Source organism: Typha angustifolia, chromosome 7 (assembly GCF_048772165.1).
Source record: "Typha angustifolia cultivar Huaian chromosome 7, ASM4877216v1, whole genome shotgun sequence".
Lineage (NCBI taxonomy): Eukaryota > Viridiplantae > Streptophyta > Magnoliopsida > Poales > Typhaceae > Typha > Typha angustifolia.
The window spans coordinates 2,632,778-2,657,100 of record NC_133245.1 but is presented as its reverse complement, the minus strand read 5'-3'; the positions used below and the strand labels follow the sequence as shown (position 1 = coordinate 2,657,100).

The 24,323-nt window shown below is 37.9% G+C and overlaps 4 protein-coding genes across 11 annotated transcripts; 1 reads left to right on the top strand and 3 right to left on the bottom strand.

The window, feature by feature from the left end:
- Positions 1-62: 62 nt before the first annotated feature.
- On the bottom strand, positions 63-3,183 carry LOC140763376 (uncharacterized). Its single transcript, XM_073101546.1, has 2 exons — positions 2,781-3,183; positions 63-2,632 (listed from the first exon to the last, which is right to left on the bottom strand). Exon 2 carries the CDS (start codon positions 2,518-2,520, stop codon positions 307-309), a length of 2,214 nt encoding a protein of 737 aa, XP_072957647.1. The 5' UTR covers positions 2,521-2,632; positions 2,781-3,183; the 3' UTR covers positions 63-306.
- Positions 3,184-4,616: 1,433 nt separating this feature from the next.
- Positions 4,617-9,448, bottom strand: LOC140763459 (iron-sulfur protein required for NADH dehydrogenase, mitochondrial). 2 transcript variants are annotated; one of them, XM_073101659.1, is made up of 8 exons: positions 9,310-9,448; positions 9,085-9,208; positions 8,356-8,478; positions 7,236-7,333; positions 6,672-6,798; positions 6,516-6,601; positions 5,232-5,352; positions 4,617-5,006 (listed from the first exon to the last, which is right to left on the bottom strand). In XM_073101659.1, the coding sequence occupies exons 1-8, from the start codon at positions 9,355-9,357 to the stop codon at positions 4,972-4,974; spliced, it is 762 nt and encodes a 253-aa protein (XP_072957760.1). In that variant the 5' UTR covers positions 9,358-9,448; the 3' UTR covers positions 4,617-4,971. The 2 variants fall into 2 exon arrangements, with proteins under 2 accessions (XP_072957760.1, XP_072957758.1); XM_073101657.1 differs by having other exon boundaries at positions 4,620-5,006; positions 5,227-5,352.
- A 122-nt stretch (positions 9,449-9,570) lies between these two features.
- On the top strand, positions 9,571-17,485 carry LOC140762981 (uncharacterized). 7 transcript variants are annotated; one of them, XM_073100983.1, is made up of 20 exons: positions 9,571-9,726; positions 9,823-9,901; positions 9,987-10,026; positions 10,102-10,199; positions 10,597-10,712; positions 10,809-11,069; positions 11,152-11,249; positions 12,516-12,675; positions 12,769-12,879; positions 13,241-14,341; positions 14,417-14,569; positions 14,649-14,748; positions 14,833-14,927; positions 14,999-15,172; positions 15,263-15,319; positions 15,397-15,468; positions 16,406-16,504; positions 16,574-16,705; positions 16,789-16,962; positions 17,082-17,484. In XM_073100983.1, exons 4-20 carry the CDS (start codon positions 10,178-10,180, stop codon positions 17,244-17,246), a joined length of 3,090 nt encoding a protein of 1,029 aa, XP_072957084.1. In that variant the 5' UTR covers positions 9,571-9,726; positions 9,823-9,901; positions 9,987-10,026; positions 10,102-10,177; the 3' UTR covers positions 17,247-17,484. The 7 variants fall into 7 exon arrangements, with proteins under 7 accessions (XP_072957084.1, XP_072957082.1, XP_072957086.1 ...); XM_073100984.1 differs by having other exon boundaries at positions 9,579-9,749; XM_073100981.1 differs by having other exon boundaries at positions 9,823-10,026.
- Positions 17,486-18,550: 1,065 nt separating this feature from the next.
- Positions 18,551-22,574, bottom strand: LOC140761910 (GRF-interacting factor 1-like). Its single transcript, XM_073099441.1, has 4 exons — positions 22,259-22,574; positions 21,162-21,238; positions 20,322-20,403; positions 18,551-19,254 (listed from the first exon to the last, which is right to left on the bottom strand). Exons 1-4 carry the CDS (start codon positions 22,340-22,342, stop codon positions 18,844-18,846), a joined length of 654 nt encoding a protein of 217 aa, XP_072955542.1. The 5' UTR covers positions 22,343-22,574; the 3' UTR covers positions 18,551-18,843.
- Between the last annotated feature and the right edge of the window lie 1,749 nt (positions 22,575-24,323).

Here is a 24,323-nt window from a genome sequence, read left to right as displayed (position 1 = left end):
CACTGCAGAGTTATGGTTTTCATGAAGTAGAGAAAGACACTTTATGACAAAAGAATATTAAGAACTCTTTCACTCAAATTAACTGGTTATTCTTCTATTGTAGTGTAAATGAATTGGCCATCCGGTTCCACTGATTCAATACTAAATTTAAGAGCATCCCATTATTAATACATTGGGAGAACCTAGGACATAACCTAAAATCACATAAGGATACAAAAAGAAAAGATCTCCATCCATGCTAACATAGTAGACACACCTAACTTTTCACAACGTCCTCACTACTACTTGAGAAAGAAAATGCAGCTGTTATATAGGTGCTGCACAAGTGGTTCTGAAATGACCTGTTTGGTTGCAGCGACTACAGTGCACAACCCTCTTAATTCGGCCGCGGTCTTCTGCCCGAACTCTCTTCTTTCTAGGCCTACCAGGAGGCCTCAATGATTTGGGTGGATTTATGAATATCTCAAGTTTATTCTCTCCATTTTGGCCTGCATCAGATAATTCATTCCAAAGACTTTTGTCCGGAATAGGATGTATAGTCTGTGAATATGTCTTCCGATAAGTTGCAACAGTAAAGCAGCTCTCCGTGTACCTATGAACATTTTGTCTGCAAGAAACAAGTGCTGCTACACCATGAGCACAAGGAAGACCATATAGCTGCCATCCGCGACATAAACAGCACCGATTGCGAATATCCACAATATTTGTTCCTTCATGAGGAGAGACCACTTCAAACTCTGCCTCATTTGCTCTTGCAACTTCATAGCCCCGTGCACGCTCTATGGCCTCTGATACACGGCGCTCAGCGGATGGGACAAGGATTGTGGTCCACTGCATGCTCGTTTCACGCCGTTCATTAAACCACGTCATCAGCTGCCGACGGATGCACTCCATCATCTGAATTATTGGAAGGCCAGAAGCTTCAAGTATCCAACTGTTTAGTGATTCGACTATGTTCGCTGTCAAGTGTCCATACCGTGTTCCCTCAAAATAAGCTGTTGCCCAGAGACGAGGTGGAATGCGTCTAATCCAGAAAGCAGCCTCCTGTGAAATTTCTTCAATCTCTAATATCTTAGCTTCAAACTCTATAACTGTAAGAGCATGGGCAGCTTCCCAGAGGAGCGTGACAAGCAGTGAGTTGCTGAATTCTTTCCGGAAGCTTTCACTAAGGTGACGCATGCAGAACCCATGAAAAGCAGTCGGGAAGTTAAAGTCCACTCCATCTACAATACCTTTCTGCCTATCAGATAATATTGTGAGCCTAGGCATATTCTCTGTATTGGCCTCCAGCAAAGCATGCAGCTCAGATAAGAACCAAATCCAGTTCTCATCACTTTCCTCATCAACAACTCCAAATGCTAAAGGAAAAAGGGCACCATCTCCATCAAATCCAGTGGCGAAAAGCAATGTACCAAGGTACTTATTTTTCAGGAGGGTCCTATCAAGCCCAATTAATGGACGACATGCATTAACAAAACCATATATTGAAGCATAAAAAGAGATAAAAAGACGGCGGAAGCAATTATCCTCTGGATTGCCATAAACTGATGCAATACTTCCTGGATTTGTTCTTTTCACTTGTTCACAATACTGGGGCAGGAGGCGGTATCCTTCTTCAAAAGACCCACGGACAGCAGCCATGATCCGCTCCTTGCCTCTCCAAGCCTGTTTGTAGGACAAAGTGATCCCATGCATGCGGTGTATCTCTTCTAGGATCTCCTTAGGCTTGTAGTGTGGGTTCTCACGAAGCCGCTCCTCAACAGAATTTGCAACCCACTGGACAGATGCCTGCTGATGCCCAAGATGGTTGATCCCGCTGCAAGTATGTTGGTCATGGATAGTTCTAATGGTGAAACTAGGGACGCCAGGGAGCTTTGCAGCATGGATGCGCCACGGACATCCCTCGGCTGCACACTTGGCTGTGAAGCGTGTCTTGTCTGACTTCACTGTCTGAATCTCAAAATGGCAAGCAATGGCAGTGTCTCTTAAAGCCCTACGGCAACTCTTGACATCAGGAAACTCTTGGCCCACAGTGAGCTGATGGTCAACGCTCACAATGGCTCTGCGTGACTGCAAGACAGGTGGAGCAACCAATAGAGGCTGTGACATCTCATGCGTGGTTTGGAGGGCTAGCTCCTGTGCATGATCAACCGACAGATGATCCAGGTTTTGGTCAACACTAAGATCATGTGACTCCGCAAGAGTCAATTCATGGTTATCTGATAAACCCAATTCATGATTTTGATCACCAAGGGAATCCTGATCCTGATCATGGTTATATCCCAGTGCAAGCTCATTGTTGTGACCGTGGTGGTCGTGATCATGGGGATGGTGATGACCCAGAACCAACCGACTGTCATGATGCCCGAGCCCAAGTTCGTGATCATGGTCATGTCCAATACCAAGATTGTGCCTCTGCCCAAGGCCCAATCCATGTCCTTGCCCCATAACTAGATCATGGTGGTTCTGGCCGAGGGCCAAATCAGGGTTCTGGCCAAGAACCAAATCATTGTTGGCCATGTGGAAATCGCCCGACAAATAACAATTGTGAGCTCAAAACCTCGCCAGACCCCCAACGCCTCTTGACGGAATAGAAAAACAACACAGAAATGTTGTTTCCCACGAAATTTATCTGCACAATAGAGACGTAGGGGAAAAAATGCAAAAACTTGATAAAGTTATGATTTTTACTATCATTGCGACCTCCGACATGAAGAATTCAGCCGCAAACCTCAAAGAAAAAACAAAGGACAACAAAACTAGCGAAGAACAAACAGTACCTCAAACAATGGACTGGGGAAGTGACCGCCTCTCGCAAGACAAACCTCGATCAAAATCCCATCTTTCTTGAGGGAAATCCGAGAACAGAGTCCAAGGAACAATACCCAGAAAGGAATCAGCAAAAACACAAGAGACGGAGAAGAGATCTGCGAGGAAACGAGGAAAAGCCCTTCCTTTCCCTTCAAATCGAGTTGGGGGAAAGGCAAACCCTCGGCTCGGCGGGAGTTGGGCGCGAAGATGAGAGAGATTTGAACGAGGGGTAGAGGGAGAGAAGAGAGATTTAGTAGGCGAAGGGCAAGGGTGAGAGAGAGAGAAAGAGAGAGATGAGAGGGAGAGGAGTGGGAGAAGTGTTGCAGGGGCAAAAGGGCAGAAGAGGGTTTGGGAAAGGAAGGGGAAGGCTACGGCGGTGAAGAAAAAGAGGGCATTTAGGTCAACATAGAGAGGTACCCCCTTATCTATTATCCCTAAATTACTCTTTTACCCCTGTATGTTTGTGTGATCCTCCTCTCAATTTTCTATACTACCCCTTTACGGATTTAACTAGATAATTTGCTGTTAATCAAAGTCCTAATGATACTCAAACAATTGGTATTAGATCGGAAAATTAAAAAAATATATATATCCACTTGAATTATTATTAGCTAAAGTTATTCCAAGATCAAACACACAGTTTAAGCTCTTATAATAGTAAAAATAGATTGATCCAAGCTTAGATCATGACTTAATTATCGCATTTAAACACTTTTAAATGTCCCAAAACTTCTATATTGGATGTGGCAACCACTTGGATTAGTGTGATACTTCATACACTAGTCCCTTGAACAAGATATGATGGATACACACAGATAAGGTGTGATGGTAGCTTTATATATCCAGATAAGAGCAGTTACCAGATGCTAGTGCTTGTTTTGAGTACATGAAATCCACATGAATTTCTTCTTCTTTTTTCTTTTTTTTTTTTAATTTTTTTGGGTTCTTTCGAGAGAGAGAGAGAGAGAGAGATATTTGTCCCTAATTATTGGAGAAGTATATATATCAAATCATGCAAAGTTGGTTAGATGGGTATGATATGGAGAGAGTATCTCCATTTCATGACATTTTTATATTTTTTGTGATTAAGTTATACCCAATAAAAAGAATTTGAGAAAAGATATAACTATCCTACTGGATAGATTAAGTTGAGTTAAGTTAGTTAATTTTATCTTATTATTTTAAATAAATCGGATAATCTATATGTGGATCTAATTCGAATTTTTACTCCTATAAATAGAAGTGAATATGTGTTAATAATTATCATTAAATAAATCTGAGTTAATATTTTTATCCTTATCTTTTACCATAATCGTTAGATTATTTTTATCTTTTTAAGAGTATATCATATTTCTCCACTGATAGCCACTCTATCTTATGGGTGTTTCGACTTTTTTTTACTGTTTCATCTATAAATTTTCATTCAAATGTCGAATTCTCGTGAAACCAAATCTATTATAACCTTAACTTCTGAGGCTATCTATATATAAATTTTCACAATTTTCTTAAAAAATTTCTTCCATCTAAATTATTTCAGAATTGGTTCGTAACAAAAGAAGAGAAACTCATAATAATTTAGAACCTGTTTTAAAGTCTTAGAAAGATTTAAAAACTATTTTTGATATGTCAAAACTATTTAATATTGGGCAATCCTTGTTTAAAATAATAAGGGACAACTATCTTTTAATCTTTTATCGCTAAAATGAACTATTATCAAGCTTGAAACCTGGATAATATGATTGCTAGGTAGTACAGTAAAATCACATAGAGATTGCATGCAAGTAAGACAAACTATAATTACCAAAATCGCCGAGAACATCAAGATTGCCAAAACTAATAGTTCATAAATTTTGATCTGAAATAAAACATTAATATTAGAGTCATCATAAGTAGCAGATATTCATACACATCATGTCACGTTCTCGTATTAACTAGCACGTCTGCCTTCAAAATTATCTACTAAACTTCTCCAGAACATTAGCATTTCTCTCGAACAACAAGTCAAAACTGATAGCTGATGAATTTCACAGAGAGATCTGTGGGCCCATCAAACGTTCCTCCGCCAACTCCTTGAGCCTGTAGGTCACCTTTTCAGCTACATTAATGTATGCTTTTGCTGAGGCAGACTGAGGGGAGGATACGACAATTGGATAGCCCTCATCAGAACTGCTTCTTATATCTAGCTCCAAGGGTATCTGTAACAGGATAAGAGCAAGAGCCATTCATTAAAAGTTGGACCCAAAATACTGAATCTAAAGGAGCATTTTTATTCAAAATGCTGCAACTATTCTGGTATTGTAGCAAATTTAGTACTTCAACCAATTATAATGGACTAACATAATGTGACTGAGCACATGGACAGTATAACAAGGTTGCAACTAAGTATTATGACGGTGATGACTGATGTACACCAACCTCACCAAGGAACTGCATATCCATGTCTTCTGCTGTTTGTCGTGCTCCACCTCGTCCAAAAATGTGTGATTCTTCACCACAGTGTGGGCACTTAAAGGAGCTCATGTTTTCAACCAGTCCCAAGATCTGCAAAGGTACAAGTTAACTGTGAGAAATAAAAAAGGACAAGGTTGCACCACTTAAATGAATCCAGATCGATGCTTGAATTTCCTTTCTCACTTACTAATTTCTGTTCCCAATTACTATGCTAAGTTTAGAAGCCAAACACGAAATAGACTTAGGATTTCATTGTTTTTGTGACATGAAGGCTGTGAGAAGATGGTTACTGAAATTCTTATCCAAATATTTATCAAAGTAATCTACCATTCTAAATCAACTTAGTAGATTTTCAAGATTATTACTGCAGAATATGTCAATATTAGGAGTATAAATAGGATTAGGCATTACTCCTAATCAATCTGACATGCTCACCCAGCTGAGGTTTGTGTTGGCGGGACAGAGATTCAACATACAGTATGTAGCCAGCTTAAGATTTATACCCTTGATTAGTTTTGAGGCCAGGCTTAGGTAAACTTGAAACCTTATGAGCCTGTCCCTATCTGATATATCAACAGCTTATAAAATATAGATAAATGTTATCACCTAGTCCACAAAGCCTTCAACAATTTTTCCATCATTAGCACCTCCTGTTGGTGCAACCCTCTTTTCTTCATGATTTGGTTCTCTCCAATCCCTCCCTTATTGAGGTCCCAATCCCTCACTTTCCACCTGCAGGGCAAGCATACCTCTCCTCTCCAGCAGTCTCTATGGTCAGTCGATCATCAGTTAGGAGGGCTGGGTGGTGGTTGATCGCCATGTGCTGAATTAGGAGAACCCTGAGTACCCTACTTTCCATCCCCTAACTTGGTCTTGGTTGATCTAGAAATCCTATTGGTCAGCTCATGCCAACCAAAGTATAGAGGTTGGGTCTCAGCTGGCCAAAGTAGGCTGTCACTTAGATCAGTCTTCAAGACTAAGATCTTGATGCCATCGAAATGACCAATCCTCAAGAAGGATGCCCACTTGTAGCAAAAGTCCTGGGATCACCCAGGAGATGAATGCAAAAACAGTTGGACCAAAGAAAGGACAAAGATGAATCCCTAGTTGAATAAAGTCGATTTTACAAATTTAAAATTAAAACAGGCTTAAGAAGTTTAGCTATGAAAAGCGAGAGCAAGAGAGAGAAATTAGCTTAAAAAATTATACTAACATAGCGTGAAAGTTAAAGAAAATGCAAGAAATTTTCATACAGGAACTTCAACTTTACGAAACATGTTGGCTCCTCTTCGGGCATCGATCAATGCAATATCTTGTGGAGTTGAAACAATCAGAGCACCTGAAAAAATCACCACCATGTCACCCACAACCTCAATATTATCGGTCAAAATATTAGTATTTCTAATTACCAGATAACTGAAGTCTTTGAGAAATAGAAATCTGAGCATCCCCAGTGCCAGGCGGCATATCGACAACAAGAACATCAAGATTTCCCCAACTGACTCCCCTTGTCAACTTTTCAAGAGCACTCATTACCTAAAGAGAAAAATGAGCTTGGATGTAGAAAATGCTAGTCTTACAAGAAAAGGCACAGAGTTTTAAGGTTAACAATATAGCTCAAATGAATTAAAGAAAGATTTTGCCATACTTGACAGACTTCAGTACTGATGTGTACTAGTGAAACATGAGAAGAATTCAGTTAAGTTTTTTAAAAAAAGGTCTATCTATATGTTGTGATAAATCATGCTACAGTTGTGTCAACATCTAACAATTAATGAGGAATGTGTTCTGTCAACATACGTGTGAGATGTGAACTCAACAAAAAATGGCTATCCTTCAAGTTGTAACCACATAAAACTGATTAAGAAAATATTTTAAGGAACATATATATTACAATGGCTACCAAATGACAAAAGCACGGAAATAACTTCTCCACAATAGTTAGAGGAGAAAAAAACATGCTAAAAACAAACCATAGGACCTCTCCATATGATTGGAGCATCCTTCTCAACAAGAAACCCAATGGACATGCATCGAACTCCATGATTCTCAACAGGAATCATCTTCATGTCTGCTAAGACAAGATGACAAAGTTATGATCTGCACAAGGTTAAGTGACAAGAATCAAACCCTAACCAAAAGCATTTAGTTGTGAGTTGCAGCAATTTGAAAGAGAAAATAATCAACATGACAGTAATAAATAAAGACTGGGACCAACCGACCAATATAGCAAGGCAAAAGGGTGTATTGGATAATTTTTCTTTTGAGTATTTGATGAATTTCAACATGAAGATAATCATATACGAAAATTGTGCAGATATATACAGATTGACAATAATAGTCATACACAAACAATTATCCATTAGGCGAAAAATTTAGTCATACTTTTTTGGATTCAAATGCTGCAGATGATACAAGAGGCAAGGATATGACCTGCTGCTTGAAAAGAGAAAATAAAAGGATAATACGGAATTGACACAGAGCTCATGTCAAGATAGATACTGTAAAATTATTCCTACAATAAGAGACATGAATTGAAGATTTAAAATGGATCTTCAAAAGAATCAAAACTGGCTGGTCCTACATACAATATGCATAGTTGCTTTGGTAGTATCTAAGCTAACAGTTGCAAACTAATAGTAACCATGCTGGAGCAGAACCAACATGCATAGCATGTCATTTCAGGTTACCTAATATAAGATCCACAAGTGGATGGATTCACATCCTGATGGCACTAATTATTTTATGAGATCCTAAAAAGTAATAACTATTTCTCTTATGCAAGAAAATAAGTCGTGAGACAAAATACAGAATCAGTAGAATGTAGAGCATCAGTGTATCAGGCAATTAGATATCTAAAGCAGAGTCAAGGTTGACCCAAAAAAGTTTACACAAAGCAGATGCTAGAAGGGTCTTCTTGCCTGTTACATAGCATGATAAGACATGACTCAATTCTTTAAACTGAGTAGATACATTAAGAAGAGGGTCTAAACTCACCTATTAGAAAAAGTAAATAGGATTACCTAAGCATTTAGGCCAGTAAGATAATAATCCAAATTCTGAAAGAAAACTTGCAGGAAAAGGAGTTGGCACCTTCACCCACTTCAGGCTTTTGGTGGAGATTCATCATTGTAGGAATAGATGGCCCATATATATCAGCATCCAATAAACCCACCTGCAGTTGGCATGCCTTTGCAAGAGCAACAGATATATTAACTGCAAAGAAATTCAAGGTTAAAGGCTATTATAAAGCAAAGTCAACATGTTATCATGATATCTTGGATAATGTAAAACTCTATAAAGCTCTATATAGGTGAGAAAACGTGCGCGAGATCTCCCTAAAGTAAAATAATATGCCTCCTTCCCATAGTATCCTTTAATGATACTCTACTCCCCAGCAAAATAAATCATCATTAGTGGTGATATCAAATTGCAGGAAAGAGAAATCCAAGTTAAATCAGGGAAAGATTGTGAACCCCTGCAGCAACAAGGAAATCAGGTTTGGAGAAATCAATGCTGACAAGAAACTAACAACTCAGTTGCCCTTTTCAATGTCAATGTGCTAAGGTGCATGGATATGAAAAGAAGCAGATGTATATGGCAAGGATACAAATACAACCATTTCTAATGTTTGATTTAATTGTCCAAATTCTGAAAGTAAATCTGAGCTTAGAGGCATATCTCCATTTCATCAAGCCCTACTTCAAGAAAGAATCAACCTCCTTTTAACAATCTAGAAACATTAATGCCCTCAATGAACAGTGTTCAAACAAAATTTACAATCTGACTACAAGAAAAGAGCTAAAATTATCAAGAGAAAACCTGCAGTTGTGGACTTGCCAACGCCGCCTTTCCCCGAGGCGACTGCTATGATGTCCCTGATACCAGGAATCGAGGGACCCTTGGCCCCAACTGTGCTATACCACCGGAGAAGAGCATTCGAGCCCTAGATCAAAACAATCACAAGAGATAGGAAATCAAAGAGCCATCTTTATAGCCGTTGCTGGAACCAAAATTCGAAAATTAGCTGGAACGTTGGTGGCATACACTGCTTTTAATCACCCGATTGAAGGAGATCAACCGATCCCACCTCATCGCTGGATCGAATCGAATCAATCGAACTAATTATTGGCAACTTCTTCTTCTTCCAAAGCCCTAATTTGCCTCGGGGCAGCCTTAAACCCTGCGCAAGGAGCAGTCTGACGACTGGATATCGGATTCGGGTCACCCATTATAATTCCTGCTTAATTTTATCCAATGTCAAACTGAATCCGACCCGATTACATCACTACGGCGAATGGTCTATGGCCCTGAACCTCTTCCTCAATTCGAGTTCGCTCCCTCCCTCTTCTCGCTCGCTCCCCGGCTCCGACGAGAGCGTAGCCGCCGACTACGACACCTACGCCGGCTTCTCCCACCGCTAGAAATGTCTCTGCCGACTACTACATTCTTGTAGAGACTGAAGTACAGTTCTAAGTCATCGCCGGGTTGTACCCTCTCGTCACCGTTATTGTTATTTTGCTCTCTTCTGCTAACATCTATCGGTGGTTCTTAATGTAGGGTTTCGATTTCAAAAAGCCTCTCTGTTTCCCTTCTCTTTCTTCTTCTCCGTGCACTTCGTCGCTTTAGGTTTTCAAATGTGCTCGTCTGCCATCTTTTTCATCTCGTTCTCATATTAGCAAGCAATTCTTTCTCATTCCTGGAATTGATCAATCTAACTTCAGCTGCAAAATCTGAGCTTGGCGGATCCGGATCTTTCAAGTGGTGAGATTTTAAGATCGTGGCAATAATGTATACATATCTATCTGATTTATTATACTAGTTCCGTATATTTTGTAGGCAGTTGATGAAGATTGTTTCTGAGGTGATTCTGGTCAGTTGATTAAACAACGTGGTGACGGTGGTGGACAATAGCATGGCCTCACCTATTTTACGGGGTACACGTCTCTATTAACTTTTAAATGAATCGGAATTGTTTTTTGCTACTTGACAGTTTATGTATTGTCGCGCTTTAATTCTGAAGTGCAACTACTGGGTTTGAACTTTCCTGGAGTTGGTATCATTGACATCTCTCTTTTCTTTATGAAGTAATTCACCTGGTAAAAAATGTGGTAAAACTGAAGAGAATTTCCTACTTAGGTTAGGCTAATTAAGATGTTCAGAACTAGATAAAGGAACATGTTCTCCTGTTAGAAGATATTCTTACTCGTTTGTGTGGTGAAAGAAGCTTATTTCTCACCTTTTAATCTATTCTGTGTGATTGGGATATCTTGATTTGTCTAAAAGAAAATTGTTAGACCATACTTCCATTATCTCTTTCCTCATATGGAACAGATGTACCAAAGGTTGAGTTTGCTGAAAGCTTTATCACTAAGCTTCACGCTAGTATTTCAAAGGGCCTTCCTCATGCGTCCCCAGCCTCCAATCTCAGGATAGATGAGCGTGAATTGGTAATTTTGTAAATTTTATCCCTCCTAGGCCCTGTATGAGATCAAAGTTTGTTGTGGATTGTACTGATACTGATCCCTAATGCCCTGCATTTCCAGGTTCAAGGTGTCTTGCAAATGCTTCAGGGGTTTTGTACTCGTTTTCTTTACTGGGATGAGAATATGAAAGTTTTCCTGGCAAAAGATGGGATATATGCTTCTCATATATCACAGACAAGTCTAAAGGGCGTATTAAACTTGTTTTTGTTCGCTGGAACATGCTTGAAGCGAGTAGAGCTCTTTGTTCTGAAGGTGGAGTCTTCTGGTGGAAAATCTCCTACCCTAAGTGCTTTTGCATATTCTGTCTATTTATGGCTCACGGTATGCATGTCTCCTGTGATCCCTCATACAATTGTACTGACCTTGTTTGTTACAATCTAATAGCTGTTATTTCCTTTGAAAGAGGCTTAGGGATGTTGCTGTAAAGGAGGAAGAACAGCTGTTTAATGAACATAAGGGAAAGGTTGCAACACTTCTGGGATTAATTAATTCCTTGCAAAGGTTAAATATTTTTGTTCATTGTAATACTATTACTCTGCAGTGTTTGGTGTGAAGGACCTCCTTTCTGTTATTTCCTATGATAATAACTGGAAAGCTAATTCCTTTTAATTGTTGGCACAATGGAACCTAGTAATTAATGAAATCACATGGATGAAGGGATTACCAATCAATGGTCCTGTACAAAAATATGACAATTGAAGATTGAATTTTAATTCTTGTCATTGAAGATTTAATGAAAAGGATTTGAGCATAATGATGCAGTAATGCTGTTAGGAATTGGAAGTTCCTGTGTTGCAAAATTTGATAAGTGATTTGACAATAATGGTGATCAAGTGCGAGGTGATTGATGATATCTTGTTCATGATTGGGTTACACCATTATCTTACTTTGGCAAATAGTTTATTAGAATTGGAGTGTCAGGCCATCTGACTAATCATGAAAAGTTTGTGTTTTCCATATCCAGCTGTTTATAATTAGTAAGATCACAAAGCAAAATCAGTGACTAATTTACTGTATTACATTGGAATGTGAATGTGCCTTGGAGATGTTAAAACTAAGTGGCATTTAATTGACACGGCAATAATGATCCACATATTATATGATAAAGGAAATTCTATGGATTCAAGAGTATGATGGACGATCGCTGATAGTTGATTTTGAAATTTCTAGTATCAGTAAACTATAATCTATAAATGATATTAGCAACGAACTGATAGTTAACAAAATTAAGTGGGAAGGAGACTCCCTCTAGGCACAGTAAGAGTAAACTTTTAACTGCTATAAGTTCTGAGCAATGACCTGATAGTTAACATAATTAGGTGGGGAGGAGACTCCCTCTAGGCACAGTAGGAGTAAGCTTTTAACTGCTATAAGTTCTGAGTTCTAACATTAGTTAAGCAGGTGCTTTATTTAGATAGGAAAAGTGTATCAGGAAGAAGGGGAATAGAAAATGAAGAGGACGAAAGGAAGGAGATAAAGAGAGAAATGGAATTCAATTGTTTGTAGAGATATTGGATGTCAACATCAGGCATTCACAAGATGATATATTTGCAATCTCAGCATGGATACTGAATAAGGATATGGCATAAGTGCACAGTGCAGATTACATGACCAATTTTGGGAAAAACAGGATATGCTAAGGCAGTAATACAGCAACATAAATATGTGGACAGTAAACTTCATCACAATGTGCTCTTCCTACTTCCTAGAAACTTATTCCTTTGAATCTTGTAATATTTTTGTTCTGATCATCCATCTTTTTTGCAGTCTCTGTGCTGGAGCAGAACATTTGTCTCAAGTTGTGTATGGAGCTATTCCAAATGGTTTTTTTCACTCCACAGCATTGCCAGCATGTGAGTTGGCTGTTCATATTCTTAACTATCTCTACAAGAAGCTGAATGAAGTCTGTCTTGTACAAGGTGGCGAGGTTGTAGAATAATTAATTTACCTGTCCTCATTTTGTTATTTTTTTCTTTCTGATATATGCAATATAACATTTAATTTCCTGAAAAAACTACAGGGAGACCTATACCATATGATGCTAACAATGTTCACCGGAAGCTTGCTACCATATCTTCAGGGGCTTGATTCCTGGCTTTATGATGGGATTCTTGATGATCCTTATGAAGAGGTATTGATATTAATTTCTTGATTGTTTGATTTTCTGGGGTAGTTTCTAACAGTCAGTCTCTTTTCTTTGTAAAACTGTGAATATCTGATTCTGTATTTGAGATGGTTTATAATACTGATCAACCATATTTATTTTTCCTAATGTTAGGATTCGTTTTAATTTTTAATAAGTTTATATTTCCTTATACCAGGGTCATTTTTTGTTAATTCCTTTTCCTGTATCTGACATGTCATATGCTTTTCTCAAATTTAGCGGCTCCCTATCAATCTTAGTAGATGATTGAACTATCTTCACTTGAAAGATCATATCTTCCTATGATTTTCGACCGGTTTCTTTGTAATTTTATAGCTTTCTTTGGCAGATATTCTTTTATGCCAATGGCATGGTTACCATTGATCAACCATCATTCTGGGAAACGAGTTATCCTTTGCGAGTTGGCAACAAGGATGTTTTGGATGCTGCAGTATGCCCTGTGTTTCTAAAGGACATAGCCAAGTCTATCATTTCTGCTGGAAAATCATTGCAGCTGGTTCAACATGTTCAAGATGATTATGCAATTGGAGCCTGTAAGAATAAAAGCTTTGAGAGATGTGACTCCAAAGGCTCTCAATTATTTAACCATCAGCGACGGGTGGGCTTTGGGCCAGAAGTTTCTAGCTCCTTTGGAATTGTAGATGAAACTGCTAGATGGGATAGTCCCACTCAAGAATATAATTCTAATGTTTATCACAGAAACAATGCCCGAGTCATGGGAGTCTTAACGCTGTCCGAGGCCTTCTTGTTGTCCTTGGCAGGTTTACTTGACCATGGTGAACATATTTATGAGACCCTTAGGATGTTCTCCTCTGATGTTTCTCTGGTGGACAAATCCATCCTGAATAAACCAAAAATTGGAAAGGAGGCTGGTGAGAACATACAGAATTCTGTCAATAATGAGAAAACTTGGTTACAATTATTGGCAGATGCTGTAGAAGGGAGGAGACATTTAGATTCTGAGAAAATGGGTTTTCTTGACTCCAGAACGAGGGACAAAAATTCCTCTTCTGTTACAAATGAAGTTTTGGAAACCATGGATCTTCCCAGTGCACCATTGCAAGATAATCATTTTGTTAAAATGTCAGAATGCCATCTTGATTTGTTCTTCCCTGGAAATCCAGTCATTACCATATGCAAAGAATTGCTAGGGAGGAATATAGCTGCTTGGAATGAACTTAATATATCTAGTAGTTCAAATCTTCCTCCACTAAATGATGAGAACTTGCGAGAGGCTGTTTTTGGTGGTAAATATTCTGATGCAAGGATGAGCAATAGTCCAAAAATTAAAGCAATGCCTCCCAGATTCTATGGAACTGACTATACTTGTGGTTTTCAATTCAATGAACTGGAGCACCTTCGTTTGGAGGATGACACAAGGATTTTGGAAAACTTGTATTCATTTCCAACTCTTCTTCCCTGTTTCCAGGTATTGCCAATTTTCTAAGGCCTACTTATCCTTTAGATTTCTGAAATAGCTGGTAATTACTCTTATTCGAAGCAGGAAGATGTTCCTTTATCAGAGATTCTACCTTTTCAGAAAGATAGCTCACTTGCATCAAGGATTCTTAAATTTATTCAGAGTGTCAAATTGAAGGATTCGCCGCATCCTGCAGTTATCATCCAGGAATGTCTTACTGTATATATAGAGAGACAGGTAGCTAGCTTGACCAGTGTTGTAAAATTTCCCTTACTAATATACTGCTACTAAGGGCTGCAATGGTTTTACTTCCTAGGTGGATCACATAGGTAAATACATTCTTCAAAAGTTGATGGGTGGTTGGAGATTAATGGACGAGCTCTTTGTATTGCGTGCTATTTACTTGCTAGGGTCAGGTAGTTTCTCATACTAGGGTCTTTTCTGCCTATAATTGTATATTCTTCTAGGCTTGAAAGTGAAAATACTTAAATACTTTTCAGGTGACTTGCTACAGCAGTTCCTGATAGTAATTTTTAACAGGCTTGATAAGGGAGACTCCTGGGATGATGATTTTGAGTTGAATACCATGTTACAGGTATGTAGTATTTGGACTTGCATATTGTTTTCTAGATTTTCACTCTTACAAATTTGCCGATGGTGCTTCAGGAGTCCATACAAAATTCTTCTGATAGAACGCTTCTGAGTGCTCCAGATTCTTTGATTGTCTCGATTTCAAAACATAGTGCATCTGACGAAGAGGAAAATATTTCAACTCCCCAGAAAATTCAGAATCAAAATTTTGGCATTGATGCCCTTGACATGCTAAAATTCACATATAAGGTCTGCACTTCCTTTCTATGTTGCCTTATCTTTGGTAATAAGGAATGTCTTGTCATCTCTACAATTGTGTAAGCATCTTTCTGGTGATAGGTTTCTTGGCCTCTTGACCTCATTGCTAACACAGAAGCACTGAAGAAGTATAACCAGGTATAACTTAATTTGAATTATAGTTAGGTTGTCTTCCAAGTTTTTCTAATTATTTATTTGTTCTTTGCTGGATTAAGGTCATGGGTTTCTTATTAAAGGTCAAGCGAGCAAAGTTTGTCCTTGACAAAGCTCGGAAGTGGATGTGGAAGGTGAATGCAGATTTGATTAATATTGTTGTCATTCTATAAATTTTCTGCTCTCTAAAATTTAAGCATGCAAAGTTTTCTTCTGGCCAAGCTGGAAAGTAGATGTTTAAGTTTTTTATGCATTATTTATTACTTTTATTATACTTTTGCATTAGCAGTTCTTTGGGAAAACAAAACCAAGTTGCTATTTGAAATCATAAGACAGACAGGGAGAAACTGAGAAAGGCTTTTACAGATAAGTAAAAAAAAGTTACTTTCTTCGGCCTTAGCAGTGCTCCAGGGAATCCAAATACCTCACTCAAAATGGAATTGCTGGAATCTGATGAAGTGATGCTACTTACTTTTTGTTTTTACTTGCAAGAATTTCATGTTAGACAGATACCTTGGAAACTTTTCTGATCATCAATTGGAATAAGCATTGGTTTTCTGACCTAACATATGCTTTTCTTATTTGGGTAATTTTTGTGAGTTTTTTTTTGATACCACCAGAAACAGATTTTTTTTTCTAAGGAATCAAATAAAATTGAAATTTGGATTTATGTTCATTGAATCACACCTACCAAGAAAAGTATTTTGTTTTGGTTCGGCTAGTGGTCTTCCTTGATTGAATGCATCCAGCCACATTAATTGTCTGCACAATTACTGTATAGCAACTTTTGCATTTCTTCTAGTGAACAGGTTTGTCTTCTTTCATGAAAGGTGAATTACTTATACGAGATCTCATTTTTAATAGCTCTTATTTAGAAGTTTGAATAAGAAGCTTTTGTCGTTATAATACTACTTATTTGACAAATCTGCTGCAAATGAAATGTTTGTTGTGTTTATTAGATAGTTGATGCAACATAGTTGATAGTAAACTTAACAGTTATCCCTTGACCTGAAAAGTTGGTGATGTATTTTATCCCAATAGTTGGACTTTGACATCAAATATTTGTAGCAGCGTCGTGGCAGCAAACCACAAGATTGTAAGCATCACTTGTTATTACAGCAGAAGCTCCTACATTTTGTTGATGCATTTCATCAATATGTGATGGATCAGGTGAGTAAAAACTGTCATTCATAGGTTTCATTTATTGATATTATTACTTACTTTGTTTTGCTGTAACAGGTATTTCACAGTGCATGGACTGAACTCTGTAGTGGTATGGCATCTGCTGGTTCACTTGATGAAGTCATAGAAGTTCATGAGGCATACCTTTTATCCATTCAGCGCCAGTGCTTTGTTGCTCCCGATAAGCTGGTCTGAATGTCGTTTGCTTGCTTTTTTAACTTTTTATGTGATAGAATGGTTGTGACTGCTGTTTATTTGATACCTGCATGCAGTGGGCACTTATTGCAAGTCGAATCAAAACCATTCTTGGATTGGCACTGGACTTTTATGCTATAGAGCAGACACTAAGTAGTGGTGGAGCAGCTCCTGCTGTTAAGGCAAGGTGTGAAATGGAAATAGACAGGATTGAGAAACAGTTTGATGATTGTGTTTCCTTTCTTTTAAGGGTAGGTCTGCTAATTGCCTTTCGGCACCTCTTGATCTTTCCAAGAAAATCTGGTGATTGATTTAGAACTTCAACAATCTTTGATATTCAAGCAAGCTGACTAACTCATATTTGGTGCAGATTCTGTCATTCAAGCTGAACGTCGGCCACTTTCCTCATCTCGCAGACTTGGTTACTAGAATCAACTATAATTACTTTTACATGTCCAATAGCGGAAACTTGCTGACTGTACCCAGCTTCGAAAGTACTGCCAAGCTGGGAAAGCCTCCGGCCTTCAGAGCTTGACCATGTTATAGATGTGCCTTCTTTTTCTTTGTTCTTTTTTCTGTTTTTTTTTCTTTCTTTCTTTTTCTTTCTTTTGTGAGAAAGTTTGACCATGTTGTAGATTATCTGCTTCTTTTGTTACGGTCCTGCTGCTGCGAAATGCATCCATCACTATTGTTTCATTAGTGTACAAATGAAATATAGCAATCTTTTACCATGAAAATGCTATAGTATCAATTGTTATTTTCTGTAATATGCTGTACTTTTTTCATTTTGCTCTTTGATATGAATCATGATAGATGTGGTGTTAAGAACTACCATTTAACTGAGTCTTTTTCGTTGCATTGGATGCTTGCTATATTTAGGTAGATGGTCTGCGATGTCCAGGCCATGGTTTCGACTGATCTTGGCAGATGAGATTCTCCGATGCTTGGAAGACCAGAGACTGCAAGGCGGTGTGTTTCCTGTCATCTTGAGAGAATTTTATTAGAGAGATATTATAGAGCCTTTTTTTATTTTTATTTTTCTTTGTCCATACTAGGCTTGGACCAATGACCTTCTGTTGAGAGTGATGCACTATAAGGGAGTAGTAATATGGTCAATATTTGCAAGTGCTCAAGAACGAGCACCACAGTAGATTGGGTCAACGAGAATACGAGATCATTGTCCTCGAAATCTCTACGTGAGGTTTTGCTTCTTTTTCTCCCCATTTACCAGTGATGTTCTCAATTTGGTGGCAAGGCTTTTCTTCTCTATATTCCTCTTTTTTAATTTCAAAGGACATCTTACTCATCCTTTAACATTTTAAAAAATAACGTAAATAAAATGTATAAATTAATATAACGTGATTGCTGGATACTTGGATATTGGCATTGGCATTGGCATTGGCATTGCGTGGTGGATTCCACAACCTTTTTCTAAATTTGCCTAGGACTGTGGTTACGTGGCAATACTCGATATGACACGTAGGAAGATAATAAGGCTATGATTATAGAGTCTTTTTAACCACCGTTAATGTAATTATCTGACAATGAATGAATGAGAGCTTTCGGGTCAAAAAAAAAAGAATATGAGATAGTATCCTTTTGGCCTCTTCCTTCTTATAATTTCTATCTTTGTTACTTGTACTGCTTTCCTAAGTCATCAATATCACTATGATTCTCTTTTTCTGTTTTCTTTTATGTCCTAATAACTCTCTAATCATGTGAAGAGTTCTTGATCCTGCAAGTGCATTAACCTGTGATGGCGTGCACCATGGGAAGCATACAGCTTCCATTATCTTCAACATCTTTCACATATTAACATCTTGAAAGGAAGTTGGCAAGCTGCTTAATTTCAGATAGTTTCATATTCCTCAAGCTGTCAATGATCATATGAAGCAAAATTGATCAAAGTAGAGATTTGTCTTAGCTTAAGATCAGATACAGTAAGTACCAAAGGCAGCATCAAAATGCTTAACCTACTAATTTACAACCATAAATTCTCAACTCAAGCTCGTACTACTACGATCTCAGAGAAACAGTACGGTTGCCATTGCCATCGACAATGCACCAGTATGATCTACTACCAAGAAGATATTCCTCCAGCTAGCAAGCTTGTCTGCAGAAATTAAACTGAACTAATTCGCGTCACCTTCTGAGCCTTTCAGGTACATAGGATCCGAGGCATTGCCACCCTGCCCTCCAGAATGGCCACCATGGCCTTCAGTAGGCAATCCACTCCCAGCTTCTCGCTTAGCAGCTCCACCGCTGCGGCCAAAGCCAGGGAACATTCCAGCGGCCAAAGTCCCATTGCCTCCCACACTTGGTTCGCCATGAAGCATGGTAAAGCCACCGCTCCCTCCTGAGCTCATTCCAAGCTGGCTGTGGAGTGCTGCTTGCTGCTGTTGCTGCTGCAACACAGACATGGGTGACTGCGTGTACAGCATCGATGGTCGGGCGGCCATAAGGGATTGGGGGGTCATCTGCTGCTGCACTTGCTGGTGTTGCATGTATCGAGAGCCTGATTGCATCATAGCAGTTGGAGGATACTGCCAACAATAGAAGATCAGAGTGAGATAAGATAACAGATCTAGAACTTCAGGTTCATTTGGAAGTGTCTTACTGATAATGATGATCTTACTTTCTGCTTGTGATTTACTCATAAAGTGACCTTTAAAATCAGAAGCTGAAAATTGTTGCTAACAGTGCTAAATATCATCTTGTATAGTTTGTGATGGTGGAAGTAAAGATGAAAATAAAAATCGCCTTAAATGCAGAATCCACTCCTAAATTAACAAATGAAGAAGTGAAAACTTTGAAACTAGAAATTATCTTATGTGCATATATGATATACATTGGTAGAGAGACTCCCTTTAAACATAATAAAAAAATATTGACAATAATTTGCGGCATCTGTGCTGATGATATGTGCAGCTCTATGTCTACTATTGCAAATCCACTATGATTAGCCTTCTAAATTCGAGCAGACCCTAAATGTTATTGTCGAAAAGTAACTCCTAGAGATGAACTTACAAGGATCGATACTACATAGAAAAGAACCCAAAATTTTAAGTCTTGAAAATAGCGGGCACATATCAAAGGACAAGGATCAGAGCATACATATCATTTTTTTATCAAAATATAGGACAGTTTTATGGGCACTTGTGCTATTCCTTACTAGACAGATTCACTTAAATAAAAAAATTAAAAAGAAACTCATGGAAAACATCAGTTAACTAGTAATGTGCAAAAATTAAGAGACAGCACATAGAATTAAACAGAGGACACAACCATACTATCATTTTGCCTCGTTTCTAAAAGAGAAAGATTGGTTATTAAAGCAATAAAAAAGATAACAACTAAGAATTCTAGATTGTAGTTTGGATTCCCTCATTCCAATATATGGATCAGAAATTAACTGTAACGTACTTAGACCATCCACTTAATCACAGAACACTGATAAAATACATGAAAAAGTTCTTATTTAAAACTTAAAAGCACTTGATATTTGTGCATATCCATACAACCCCGGCTTGTACTTACAATATATTCCTTGTAGGAGTACAGGAGGTATACAGTGGAAATGAAAACTTGAATCTCATGATGATTGTTATACCTGGGCAATTGTGGGAACTTGGGGTTGACTGTCCGCAATAGCAGCAAGGTACATGAGATTCCTCTGAAGCTTAGCTTGGTTTCTGAATGTTAGAATATATGGTAAAAATCTACTACAATTGTTTAGATTATGGTATATATTATCATAATTGGTATTAGATATTATCTAATTCATATTAGAATATTCTCCAAAGGAAAAACTCTTGCAATAATACAGAGTAATGTAAGTGCATGTGACTGCAGATACGTTTTCCAATGAAAATACTAGAAGCATAAGTGGACAGTAATTAACAAAAAGCCAGCATGTCTTGGATTTCAGAGAATAAGAACTGGCTGCTGTAATACCCTAGTTTTTACAAAATTATATTAAAATTCCTTAACACCGAAAAGTAAAGTGATCTTATAAGTTATACCATATTTCTGGTTGTAACAATTTAAATCTTATAAAACAGAAACTGGTACTGACACACCTAAAGACAAGTGTCATTACCAAGTTGATGAATCCATGAAATATTTTCTCAATCCCTGTGCAATCACCTAGGTGCCTAAGTGCTAGGTGACTCCAAGGCTCCAAACAGTACCTCTTAGAAAAGGATTAAGACTAAGAAAATGAAATATGGATCCATTAGAGTAGAAAATCATAAAACAGTAGTTTGATGAAATATCTTTTGCTGATAGGTTTACTGAAGTAAATAATTGTTTCCCGGTTCTATTTGAGAGGTATCGGTTCTAACTCCCAGGAATTTCTTGAGCATTTGAGACTGAAGAATCCAAATTAGGTAGTAAGACGTAATTATACTGATGATAATTTCACAAGTTACCCAAGGGATTCCAGACTTACTCAGCACATTCTTCAGCTTTCCCTGAATTTTGATTGTCGAGAATGGCCAGAATCAATTGCTTATTCTCGTCCAGGTACTGCAACATTATGAGGCAAAGCCAAATTATGATTTCCTATTGCTGTCCAAGCAAAGCATTTAAACTAAAATAAGGGGAAACGATAAGAAATTCCAAAAAGTCAATTTAGAGTAGCAGATTGCGCAGACAAATAGGGAGTTTCCAATCTACTAAAGTCTAAAACGTTTTGCTGTCAGACTTGAATGAAGCATAGAACATACAAGTAGAAATACAAAAATAAGCTAGTAGCTGACTACCAGGTACCAAATGGAAAAATATTCATGTCTGACACACATCAGTTTAAGTATGTTATAGATGGAAAATAGTGCAAGGGAAAATACCAATTTTTTCCTCAGAAAGGAAAAGAAAAAGTAGAAAACCCTTCAATCAAACCAAAATTCCAATGCCCACAGTACTACTACTGTATGCCTGACAATTAAACAGAACAGTAGAAATAGATTCCGGGTGACATCCCAGTCATATAGTACCTCTTCATCAACAATTAGGAATCGACTTCAAAAAAATTGAACAAAAATATATAATGCCAGGAACAGAAGTTTCAATGAGAGGTAATTTTCTAGATGCAGTTTAGACAAAATGGTACCAAGGACTTCAACATTCCCTAATCACAGAAAATGTTTGGAGAAGAGGAACACGCTGGCATTTGATGTAGAGAGATGCATCCATCACAATGTTAAAAAGGAAGAATACAAACAACCAGTTCATCCACGATCGAGGCGAGTTCAGAGCAAACACTTTTAGACTTTTCTTCTCAGACTGGACATTACTAGAGCTCAACACATCGATTAATGAGCATTTACATCAGCATTCAGAAATCTTCTCAGCAAAAGTAAAAGTTCACCAATGAATCATATCATAAATGAAGCTCCTTTTAACTAAGCCCATGAATGCAAAGCATACACTACTCAAACATCACAAACCAAATCATAAACTATGCCAAAACTACTTAACCAAGCAACCCATTTGGCAACTCCAAGAACCCAACACGACCCACTTCCAATGCACGGCAAAGAACACCACCTGTTGGATGATATCAGTTGTGACTTGATTAGGGGAAGTGTAGGCTGCCATCATGGGTTGCATCTGCATGAGGTGCTGCTGCATCCTTTCTCTCTCTCTCTCTCTCTCTCTCTCTCTCTCTCTCTTGTGGAGGTCTTCTTTCTCACTCTAGAACAACAACTTGTTGGAAGAGAGCAGCTGCGGCCTGCGGGGAAGAGAGAGGCAAGTGGAGAGCTTTGGGGGAAGCAAATGGGGTTGTTTTATTGGGCTTTGAGTACCCCACCTCTGTGTGGTTGCTTTCAGGATCCCGTCACCGCTAGAGGTCGGTCTGGGACTTGGAGGATTCACAGGCAGCGGGTCTACGTCTTCGGGAAGGACGGGGGATGGGAGGTGGGTTTAATGGGAGGTGACGGGAGTCTGATATCGCTATTTTTGTCTCCTTTGTGTTCGTTCACGTGCGTGGGAGGAGGGTGGGGGAAAGCCGGAAAGGAATCTACGGGGTACGGCTTGGTTGGGCTTCGTTGGATAATCCGATTGGGAGATCCGGATCCGACCCACCTAATCTCACTTAAAACCATCCGCTTTCGTTAAACGTTTCTAATTTTATCCAACACTAGTAAATTATAATTACTTATTGAAAATAATTTTATTAAATATTGCAATAACTTTCTTCTCTTAGCTTCTTATCAATCAGACCCAAGAGTGTTTGATTAATTTGAAGTAGGAAGGAAATGAATGAGGTTTTCTTAATTTTCTAAAACCACCTTTTTTTTCTAATTTCTCTGTGACCGAGAAAATCGTGGGTTCAACTCTAACCCTAAATTAATATTATGAAGAAATTATTTGATAGTTAGTAATTTGATGGTTTAGCTCGATTTAGTTGATGACTTGACAATGCGATTAGCTAAGAGGAACAGCTTGACAACGCAATGACTTAGAGTATATTTCGGCAGCATTTGGTTCAGAATAATTGTTCAACGACGCATATAGCTGAAGCCTAGACTATGCAGCTAAAAGCTCAGTAAAGCCTAAATATCTCTGTATCTAGGGAGAGTTGATCATTTATCCAGCCTATATCTAGTCTTTAAGCTCATGAATAATAATAAATTCAAAAAACACATTAGATGAGTAGTACTATAGTAGCAGCAATGCGGCTTGAACTAGCTTGATATAATTTAAAAAAAAAAGTGAGAGTGACATTTTCTATATACTATGTGTCATCGTTAATTATCATAATTATCTATTTTCATCTAACCATTTTAATTTTTTAATAAACACTTATAAGTCGTGACTATTTACTAAACGTCGAGGTGAATGAAATGCTTAGGTTTAAAGTCCAACTAGTAGCTAGTATTCTAATTGAATTGCATTCAATTTATATGAATAACTTAAGCTATTTGCATAAGAAAAATTCTTAGATTTTAGTAATAGTAAGATCAGTCTCCTAAAACTGAGTGTATTTATTTTCTATACCGAATGTATATTTTTCTATAATCGTGTGCACACAATACAATGGTCAAATCTTAAAAAAATTAAGAATTATTTCCCAAATAACTTACAACCTCACAAACACAAAATGTGCTCTACATTGGTAGCCAAAGGTACTTGTATATTAATTATTTTTATTTAGCTCTTATTTTCTCACATAACACTTCTTCAACATCTTACCATTGAGATTCTAACCCTAATTTCCAAGCAAAGTGGTGAAAGTGAAAGCTAAGATTAATGGTCCCAAATACTCAAGCACCTAATCTCCACATTATTCCTCACTCATCTTTCCTTTACTCTTTATCTCCTACATTTCTCTTAATTTTTGTGCATTAATTTAGAGCAGAATGCTTGTCTTTGTCTTGGTCTATCTACAGATGATTCCATGACATATATACAAGACTTTCCTAGATATTTAAAACAAGCCACTTGCATCTGTCGTGAGGTTGGGATGAATGATATAATTGAAAGGGGATAATTTTGTTTGATGTTCAAATATGGATCTAATGTCTGATGCAATCTCATTCCATGGACAATATAAAACTTATCCATTTCTTAGCTGTAGTTTAGTGGAATCTTCTCATGTTTAGGAACAATC